Source organism: Salvelinus alpinus, chromosome 10 (assembly GCF_045679555.1).
Source record: "Salvelinus alpinus chromosome 10, SLU_Salpinus.1, whole genome shotgun sequence".
NCBI lineage: Eukaryota > Metazoa > Chordata > Actinopteri > Salmoniformes > Salmonidae > Salvelinus > Salvelinus alpinus.
In genome coordinates, this window is record NC_092095.1 from 60,640,583 (window position 1) to 60,651,592 (window position 11,010).

General features: G+C 46.1%; 1 protein-coding gene across 20 annotated transcripts in view; it reads right to left on the reverse strand.

Moving 5' to 3' along the window:
* LOC139532488 (tensin-1-like) overlaps positions 1 to 11,010 on the reverse strand; it is a 211,605-nt gene that overhangs the window by 24,284 nt on the left and 176,311 nt on the right. For 18 of the 20 annotated variants that reach the window (XM_071330141.1, XM_071330137.1, XM_071330129.1 and 15 more), the window contains one exon: positions 7,918 to 8,001. The exons of the other annotated variants lie outside the window; for them this stretch is intronic. In XM_071330141.1, coding sequence (XP_071186242.1) covers positions 7,918 to 8,001 — 84 coding nt within the window. The remainder of the gene's footprint in view (positions 1 to 7,917; positions 8,002 to 11,010) is intronic. 20 annotated transcript variants of the gene reach the window in all.

Here is an 11,010-nt window from a genome sequence, read left to right on the forward strand (position 1 = left end):
TCGTATGGGATACACGTTACTCTCATAAATTCCCAACCCACAACCCCACAGCTCACTACACGCATAGAGAAACACACACGAAAGCCCCTCTCTCCTCACACAGACTCTCTCACACACACACAGCACTATTTAAGGGAACTAGTTGACCTGTGCTGCGGGTCTTTCGGGTCTTACTTGATGAGGGGGAGAGGAAACGGGACAACACGGGGTTAGCGGGGGCAAACAGGAACAAACCGGGGCCTGTAAAACCAGGAAGGAAGGCATGCTGCTAGAGAGAGGGGCATGATGGGATGAAAACAGCAGGTCCCGGAGGCTAGTTAAATTCATAAACAAACAATACTAAATCCGCACAGTCAGTCACACATCTAAAACAGGGAGGGAGGGAGGGAGGGAGGAAGGGAGAAACCCACACAGAGAGAGCTCTACAAAGAGAGAGAGGAGGACAGAAATAGATGAAGTGAAAGAATAATGAGAAAAATCTGCAGCCGGCCTAGAAGCACAGTATAAAAGTAAGGGTCTGTCTGTAGTTGCCCCCTGCACACTGTCTCTCCCATAAACAGTTCAAATTAGTATTTGGTGACAATAAGCTGATGATCTGTGCCTATTGAGCAACGTTGGGGGCTGTCCAGGTGTGAATCACCCTGACCAGCAACAGCCCCTAGCTGTCATCTCAGCCACACACCACACAGACAACACGTCCCCGTTAGATGATGTCATGGCCTAACTCTGCCAGAGCCAGACAGCCTAAAGGGCGTCTCTCTACGGGACATGACACCCACCTCAGCAGGGACGGGCTTTAATACCGCTGTGCCAACCAGCAGTCTGCATTCCAGAGCCGAGTAGACTGGTGGCTTCATGAAGATGGTTGAATGACAAACACTAGGGCTAGTCTGTCTATATGTGGGTCTGTCTGTCTGTCTGTCTGTCTGTCTGTCTGTCTGTCTGTGGGTCTGTCTGTGGGTCTGTCTGTGGGTCTGTCTGTGGGTCTGTCTGTCTGTCTGTCAGTCCAAGAGGTGTTGTGACAGCCGTATCAGTATGTCTGGTAATGATAACTGTCATGGAGATGTCTGTCAACTTGTCTGCCTGTCAGCCTGTCTGTCTGTCTGTCAGCCCTTCTGTATTTGGTAGTAATATCATGGAAGTCATATCAGTAACTGAACTAAAGATTACATGTCATGATGTCTGCCTATCTCTCTGTCTGGGAGTTGACGACTGTCTGCAAGGATCACTGGAAGATCCAGACTCTGGTATACCCCTAAAATAAAACCTATACGCCATCGCTGTAAATGGTATAGAGAGTCAGAGAGAGACTGTGAGAGCTGAGGTAGCAAGGAGTCAGAGAGAGACAGTGAGAGCCGATGTAGGAGGGCGACAGTGAAAGACAGGGGATAGTTGAGGTATGGAGGGACAATCATAGTTGAAGTAGGGGCAGGGACGACGACACTGAGGGACGGAGAGATAACTGAGTCAGATATGAGGTAGCTGAGGTATGGGGGGACAGTGAGAGACAGGGGATAACTAAGGCAGATATGAGGTAGCTGAGGTATGGGGGGACAGTGAGAGACAGGGGATAACTAAGGCAGATATGAGGTAGGTGAGGTATGGGGGGACATTGAGGGACAGGGGATAACTAAGGCAGATATGAGGTAGGTGAGGTATGGGGGGACAGTGAGAGACAGGGGATAACTAAGGCAGATATGAGGTAGGTGAGGTATGGGGGGACATTGAGGGACAGGGGATAACTAAGGCAGATATGAGGTAGGTGAGGTATGGGGGGACAGTGAGAGACAGGGGATAACTAAGGCAGATATGAGGTAGGTGAGGTATGGGGGGACATTGAGGGACAGAGAGATAGCTGAGTCAGATATGTGGTAGCTGAGGTATCTAGGGGGCTCTGAGGGGCTTAGGGGTGGGCTGTAAACCTGCTGCTATGTCTCATGGTGCTGTCACTGCCAGCTCTAACTACACTAGTCCTTCTGTCACTCCTATGAGGGGTACTAGGCCCCTTATTAACCCAGAACAAACTCTCCACTCTATCCAAGGCAGTAACTGTTTCCACACTGCCATAGAAACACTACAGTGACTATACAACATGACGTATTGTGCAAAGCCAGTCAAAGTCCCTCATTCAGCGTCTCAACTCATAACTCACAAGTTAAATTGGTCTTAAAAGAAGTTAGAGCAGGCAGCTTAATAGTTGTGGTGTGCCATAATTGCGGCACATTTATAAAATGTTCCACACGTAAATTACTCACTCAATGATTCAAAGGGTACTGTAAACAACCATGTTGACATAGAAACAACATAAAGACATACAGAGAGAGCCTTGCATCTGCTGCAACTGAGAAAACAGTCAAAAATCATGCTCCGACAGACCCGCTCATTCAATCATCGAAAGTCCAAAAATAAGTTTGAGAATTTACTACCAACTTACAGTATACTATAGCTCAAGCTAACATTAAACTCAAAGTTCCATAACTAGAAACAAAAGGTTATGTAAAACATAGGTATTCCCAACCACTACACTACCACAACACGATAAAGAACAATTCAACTGAATTGAACACAACTTCGTTAAAAACCACAACAGAAACATATAACACCTACCAATTATCTCATTAGCCCTATCAACACCTGAGCCCTCACAGTCAACCCTTCGACCTGACTACAGTACTCACCAGCTGCTGTAATACAGCTCAGCCTATATGCTTCCCTTCATTTTGTCCTCTCTTTCAGTCTCTGCTTCCCTCGTTCTCTCGTTCCAACTCCGGTGACAGTTAGCTAACAAAAAGGGCTTTAGTCTTGGCCAGGCTGTTCCACTCACTGCGTCCCCGTGTCCCCCACTCACTCTTGTTCTCTCGCTCCCTCTCTCTCTCTCGTTCTCTCGCTCCCTCTCTCTCTCTCGTTCTCTCGCTCTCCCTCTCTCTCTGTTGCCACCCAGCTATTCGAGACATGCCCGGGGCCGTGCCACAGCCAAATATGGGAGGAGGACCATAAACAAGGCCCACACCACAGCCTGCTGCTGTCACCGGCCACAGTGAACACACAGCAACACACACACACACACACACACACACACACACACACACACACACACACACACACACACACACACACACACACACACACACACACACACACACACACACACACACACACACACACACACACACACAGATTTACTATCACTCTGTTCTTTTTCAAAAACCAAATATGATGATTTTCATGGTTACTTTCATGTGTGTAAATATTGTGAACTGAAGGAGGCGTAATTCACAGAGTTTGCATGACCTGGGGACTTGTGTTAGCTTCCAGAGCTTTGGCTCAACAGGCTAACGCGGTCTTGAGACATGGTAATAGTCTAGGTTTAGATATCCTATCCCTACAATAGCATAAATCTGTTTTACCTAGGGTATACAGTGGCCCAGAAAAGTCACAACACCCTTCAACCAGATTTGCATGTGGTGGTGTAGTGGTGTTTTCTGTCTGGTCACTGAGTGGGCAGGAGTAGACACCGGACAGAGAGTTGGCCTCTTAAGGCTATAATCCGAGAGGTGAATTGAGCAAGGGTTCTGTTTGCGGTGAACATGTTACTTAGTAACAATCTCAGTTGAACGATTTGAATGAACATTCCAAAATGTTTCAGTGGTGGTAAAACATCAAACAGACAAGTTTGGTAATGACTACTGTGGCATTGTAGTGCCAATAATCAAACTGCAAATGACTTTGCTATTCAAATCAAATGTTATTGGTCGCATACACATATTTAGCACATGTTATTGCGGGTGTAGTGAAATGCTTGTGTTCCTAGCTCCAACAGCACAGTAATATCTAACAATACACACAAATCTAAAAAGTAAAAGAATGGAATTAAGAAATATCGAAATATTAGGACGAGCAATGTCGGAGTCCGGAGTATAAATATATATACAGCGCATTTGGAAAGTATTCAGGCCCCTAGACTTTTTCCACATTTTGTTAGGTTATAGCCTTATTCTAAAACGTATTAAATAGTTTCTTTCCCTCATCAAGCTACACAAAATACCACATAATGACAAAGAAAAAACAGGTTTTAAGAAATATTTGCAAATGTATTAAGAAAACAAAACTCAAATATTACATTTACATAAGTATTTTTTCAGTCCTTTTTTGAAGCACTTTTGGCTGCGATTACAGCCTGAACTCAACGTGGGTATGATGCTACAAGCTTGGCAGACCTGTATTTGGGGAGCTTCTCCCATTCTTTTCTGCAGATCTTCTCAAGCTCTGTCAGGTTGGATGGGGAGCGTCGCTGCACAGCTATTTTCAGGTCTCTCCAGAGATTTTTAGATTGGGTTCAAGTCCAGGCTCTGGCTGGTCCACTCAAGGACATTCAGAGACTTGTTCCGAAGCCACTCCTGCATTGTCTTGGCTGTGTGCTTAGGGTTGTTGTCCTGTTGGAAGGTAAACCTTCGCCCCCAGTCTGAGGTCCTGAACGCTCTGGAGCAGGTTTTCATCAAGGATCTCTCTGTACTTTGCTCTGTTCATCTTTCCCTCGATCCTGACTAGGCTCTCAGTCCCTGCCGCTGAAAAACATCCCCACAGCATGATGCTGCCACCACCATGCTTCACCGTAGGGATGGTGCCAGGTTTCCTCCAGACGTGAAGCTTGGCATTCAGGCCAAAGAGTTCAATCTTGGTTTCATCAGAAATGCAGAAATGTTTTGGTACCCTTCCCCAGATCTGTGCCTCGAGACAATCCTATCTCTGAGCTCTACGGACAATTCCTTGGCTTGATTTTTCCTCTGACATGCACTGTCAACTCTGGGACCTTATATAGACAGGTGTGTGTCTTTCCAAATCATGTCCAATCAATTGAATTTACCACAGGTGGACCCCAATCAAGTTGTAGAAACATCTCAAAGATGATCAATAGGAAAAGGATGCACCTAAAAAAAAATCGAGTCTCATAGCAAAGGGTCTGAATACTTATGTAAATAAGGTATTTCTGTTATAAAAAATTTATACATTTGCAAAAATGTATAAAAACCTGTTTTCTCTTTGTTATTATGGGGTATTATGTGTAGATTGCTAAGGATTTTTATTTATTGAATCAATTTTAGAATAAGGCTGTAACGTAACAAAATGTGGAAAAAGTCAAGCGGTCTGAATACTTTCCGAAGGCACTGTATGTAATAGAAAGGCCACTTGATTATTTGTAGTGGTAGTTTAGGCCTGAAACAGACACTTACTAACACCTTCTCAGACTGTTAGTTAACATTAACGAATGGTCGCGGCTAGCACAAAACAAAGGGAATACGCTAGCTAATGTTCGAGAGCTATTTCCCTTGTTGGACGCACCCCCGGTCAACAGCTGAGTACAGGGCAATTAGTGAAGTCCTATTAGTGAAGTCCTATTAGTGAAGACCTATTAGTGACGAGCAATTAGTGAAGTCCTATTAGTGAAGGACTATTAGTGAAGGACAATTAGTGAAGTCCTATTAGTGAAGGACTATTAGTGAAGGGCAATTAGTGAAGTCCTATTAGTGAAGGACTATCAGTGAAGGGCTATTAGTGAAGTCCTATTAGTGAAGGACTATTAGTGAAACACACACACACACACACATGCTTGCATGAACGCAGGCACACACACTAATTTCTACACATTCACTCAAAGTGGACGCACACATGTGCAAATAACTAGTAACTATCCGACAATGCTCTTCACACATCTCAGCAGCACCCAGGCTAAAAGTGGACACAAACCCTCTGAAAACCTTCATATTTGCAGATACATCATCAAAACTTAGTGATGTATTATTCTACCAATAACCTTGTTATTCATACAGACCTTTTAAACAGCCGTATCTTTCATATACTCCTTTCATCTGATTTCTACAAAGGTCATTGCAATATGTAAACAAAGACCTTACCAGGAGCTAGCCGTGACTCTGACACATACAGTTGAAGTCGGAAGTTTACATACACCTTAGCCAAATACATTTAAACTCAGTTTCACAATTCCTGACATTTAATCCTAGTAAAAATTCCCTGTCTTAGGTCAGTTAGGATCACCACCTTATTTTAAGAATGTGAAATGTCAGAATAATAGTAGAGAGAATTATTTATTTCACCTTTTATTTCTTTCATCACATTCCCAGTGGGTCAGTAGTTTACATACACTCAATTAGTATTTGGTAGCATTGCCTTTAAATTGTTTAACTTGGGTCAAACGTTTTGGGTAGCCTTCCACAAGCTTCCCACAATAAATTGGGTGAATTTTGGCCCATTCCTCCTGACAGAGCTGGTGTAACTCAGTCAGGTTTGTAGGCCTCCATGCTCGCACACACTTTTTCACTTCTGCCCACACATTTTCTATGGGATTGAGGTCAGGGCTTTGTGATGGCCACTCCAATACCTTGACTTTGTTGTCCTTAAGCTATTTTGCCACAACTTTGGAAGTATGCTTGGGGTCACTGTCCATTTGGAAGACCCATTTGCGACCAAGCTTTAACTTCCTGACTGATGTCTTGAGATGTTGCTTCAATATATCCACATAATTTTCTTTCCTCATGAAGCCATCTATTTTGTGAAGTACACCAGTCCCTCCTGCAGCAAAGCACCCCCACAACATGATGCTGCCACCCCCGTGCTTCACGGTTGGGATGGTGTTCTTCGGCTTGCAAGACTCCCCCTTTTCCCTCCAAACATAACGATGGTCATTATGACCAAACAGTTCTATTTTTGTTTCATCAGACAAGAGGACATTTCTCGAAAAAGTAGGATCTTTGTCCCCATGTGCAGTTGCAAACCGTAGTCTGGCTTTTTTATGGCGGCTTTGGAGCAGTGGCTTCTTCCTTGCTGAGAGGCCTTTCAGGTTATGTCGATTTACTGTGGATATAGATACTTTTGTACCCGTTTTCTCCAGCATCTTCACAAGGTCCTTTGCTGTTGTTCTGGGATTGATTTGGACTTTTTGCACCAAAGTGCGTTCATCTCTAGGAGACAGAACACGTCTCCTTCCTGAGCGGTATGAAGGCTGCGCGGTAGCATGGTGTTTATACTTGCATACTATTGTTTGTACAGATGAACGTGGTACCTTCAGGCGTTTGGAATTTGCTCCCAATGATGAACCAGACTTGTGGAGGTCTACAATGTCTTTTCCGAGGTCTTGGCTGATTTCTTTTGATTTTCCCATGATGTCAAGCAAAGAGGCACTGAGTTTGAAGGTTTGAAGATATACATCCACAGGTACACCTCCAATTGACTCAAATTATGTCAATTAGCCTATCAGAAGCTTCCAAAGCCATGACATCATTTTCTGGAATTTTCCAAGCTGTTTAAAGGCACAGTCAACTTAGTGTATGTAAACTTCTGACCCACTGGAATTGTGATACAGTGAAGTTAAATAATCTGTCTGTAAACAATTGTTGGAAAAATTACTTGTGTCATGCACAAAGTAGATGTCCTAACCGACTTGCCAAAACTATAGTTTGTTAACAAGATATTTGTGGAGTGGTTGAAAAACTAGTTTTAATTACTCCAACCTAAATGTATGTAAACTTCCGACTTCAACTGTATATACATCAATGCTCCAGGGTGGAACAGCCATTTAGGACTAGGACTAGCTACCACACGGACAAATAACACTGCCCTAATGCTTTTAATGACATGTGACGAGTGACCAGAGTCCACTGGAGTACACAGCGTCATGGCAGTTATGGGAAAACATTTCATTTGTCCAGAACCTAATGAAAGCTAGGCTACACAGCGTAGCTTGTCCGTCTGCGTGTTAGCCATTAGTCTAGCGTCTAAAAACTGGTCCCTCATCGACATTCACCTGACCTGTCGACCGCAACACTGTGATCAAAAGAGGAGGAAGAGGGAGCGGGAGGAAAAGAGAGAGGGAGGGGAGAGGGCGATGTTTTCAGAACAGACCCCTTGGTGAAGAAACGTTGAGGTGGGCCAACAAGCAGCTAGCGACCGGTCTTGAACCCTCACTCCAGAACCCAAGCTGAAGCCCTTGAGAGAGGGAGGGAAAGAGAATGGGGGAAAGAGGGGGGGGAAGAGAGGAAGGGAAAGAGAGAGAGGAAGGGTATTTTCAGAGTAGACCCCTTGGCGGAGAAACATTGAGGTGGGTAGCAAAGCAGCTAGCAAACGAACGAACCCTAGCTCAAAACCCAAGCCCAGCCTTGGAACACAGACATCTTCCTTCAACCTATAAAACCACTTGAGCTTTCACAGAGGGTCACTTTCAGCCGAAGACAAATTGAATGGTGGGCACACAATGTTCCAGCACCATGTACTGAATACACATTTTTCAGATCCAATCCAACTGCTAAGGAAGCAAAGCCTGCAATTAGCTAAGCGAGGGTACTGGCAGAATGCTTTCTGCTGAGCCAACCAGAACCAAACATCTAGTCCATTCAATTAGGATCAAACTGCCAACACCAGCATTTCCCAATGACCTTCTTTACATAGCAATTACCACAAGAGCTCTCCAGAGAGTTTAATATGATAGAATACAGTGGTTTCTATCCAAGCCATAGGGCATGTTGGAGCGTATTACCGCTGCACCAAAATGGCTGCCGAGGGCCTAGCTTGACATGATGGCTACTTGTCACGGCCTGTGCTCTGGTGCAACTGCCTCCTCTCTCTCTCTCAATTTGGGGCATATGGGTGGCATAAGATAGGGTGCCCACTGCCCTTACTGTATTCATTGTCTTGTCCCGTCCACAATACTAATCAATAGGGACCATGATGAATGATGACAGCCCCAGCGAGGGCAGTGGAATGGGGCTGTGGGACTGCAGAAGCAGAGGGGTAAGGTGGAGGAGGTGGAGGAGGAAGGGGAGTAGAGGTGAGAGGAGGTGAGCAGGAGTTTGGTGTGGGGTCCCGTCATCTCCTGACCCCCAGCCCTAGCCCCTTGCACACCCACACTGTGATCTGGGTGGGTGGGGGGGGAGTGCAGGGGTTCGGGTTACCAGCAGAGCGACTGACTACCACCTATTTCTGCAGCAGCTATTTAAAGGAGTGATTGACAGGTGTGTGTGGGGGGGTGCTTTATGACATGGGGTCCGCTCCTGCAGCTAAGACGGGCGGGAGAGGAAAGGGGGGAGATAGGAGGAAAGGATGAGAACGAGAGGAGGCAAGAGGGGTAGGGCAAGGTAGTCACTAGTTTGGCGATGCTTAAACAGACAAAAGGGAATACCAGTGGAATGCCAGTGGAAGTACCAGTGGAAGTACCAGTGGAAGTACCAGTGGAAGTACCAGTGGAATGCCAGTGGAAGTACCAGTGGAAGTACCAGTGGAAGTACCAGTGGAATGCCAGTGGAAGTACCAGTGGAAGTACCAGTGGAAGTACCAGGGGAAGTACCAGTGGAATGCCAGTGGAAGTACCAGTGGAAGTACCAGTGGAATGCCAGTGGAAGTACCAGTGGAAGTACCAGTGGAATGCCAGTGGAAGTACCAGTGGAAGTACCAGCGGAAGTACCAGCGGAAGTACCAGTAGAATGCCAGTGGAAGTACCAGTGGAAGTACCAGTGGAAGTACCAGTGGAAGTACCAGTGGAAGTACCAGTGGAAGTACCAGTAGAATGCCAGTGGAAGTACCAGTGGAAGTACCAGTGGAAGTACCAGTGGAAGTACCAGTGGAAGTACCAGTAGAATGCCAGTGGAATGCCAGTGGAAGTACCAGTGGAAGTACCAGTGGAAGTACCAGTGGAAGTACCGGTAGAATGCCAGTGGAATGCCAGTGGAAGTACCAGTGGAAGTACCAGTGGAAGTACCAGTGGAAGTACCAGTGGAAGTACCAGTGGAATGCCAGTGGAAGTACCAGTGGAAGTACCAGTGGAAGTACCAGTGGAATGCCAGTGGAAGTACCAGTGGAAGTACCAGTGGAAGTACCAGTGGAAGTACCAGTGGAATGCCAGTGGAAGTACCAGTGGAAGTACCAGTGGAAGTACCAGGGGAAGTACCAGTGAAATGCCAGTGGAAGTACCAGTGGAAGTACCAGTGGAAGTACCAGTGGAAGTACCAGTGGAAGTACCAGTGGAATGCCAGTGGAAGTACCAGTGGAAGTACCAGTGGAAGTACCAGTGGAAGTACCAGTGGAATGCCAGTGGAAGTACCAGTGGAAGTACCAGTGGAAGTACCAGTGGAAGTACCAGTGGAATGCCAGTGGAAGTACCAGTGGAAGTACCAGTGGAAGTACCAGTGGAATGCCAGTGGAAGTACCAGTGGAAGTACCAGTGGAAGTACCAGGGGAAGTACCAGTGGAATGCCAGTGGAAGTACCAGTGGAAGTACCAGTGGAATGCCAGTGGAAGTACCAGTGGAAGTACCAGTGGAATGCCAGTGGAAGTACCAGTGGAAGTACCAGCGGAAGTACCAGCGGAAGTACCAGTAGAATGCCAGTGGAAGTACCAGTGGAAGTACCAGTGGAAGTACCAGTGGAAGTACCAGTGGAAGTACCAGTGGAAGTACCAGTAGAATGCCAGTGGAAGTACCAGTGGAAGTACCAGTGGAAGTACCAGTGGAAGTACCAGTGGAAGTACCAGTAGAATGCCAGTGGAATGCCAGTGGAAGTACCAGTGGAAGTACCAGTGGAAGTACCAGTGGAAGTACCGGTAGAATGCCAGTGGAATGCCAGTGGAAGTACCAGTGGAAGTACCAGTGGAAGTACCAGTGGAAGTACCAGTGGAAGTACCAGTGGAATGCCAGTGGAAGTACCAGTGGAAGTACCAGTGGAAGTACCAGTGGAAGTACCAGTGGAATGCCAGTGGAAGTACCAGTGGAAGTACCAGTGGAAGTACCAGTGGAAGTACCAGTGGAAGTACCAGTGGAAGTGCCATGTTCCTAAATGCTGTGGCCTCTCACTATCACCTTCATTTACCAAACACCAGGGGCTCTATAGGAACACCTGCTGTCCAAGGAGAGGACTGTGTTCCCCACAACTAATCAAGGGTTGCATCACACAGTAACACCAGAAAGTCCCTAACTGTACAGTGTGATTTGGCTCTAGATGGCTCTCA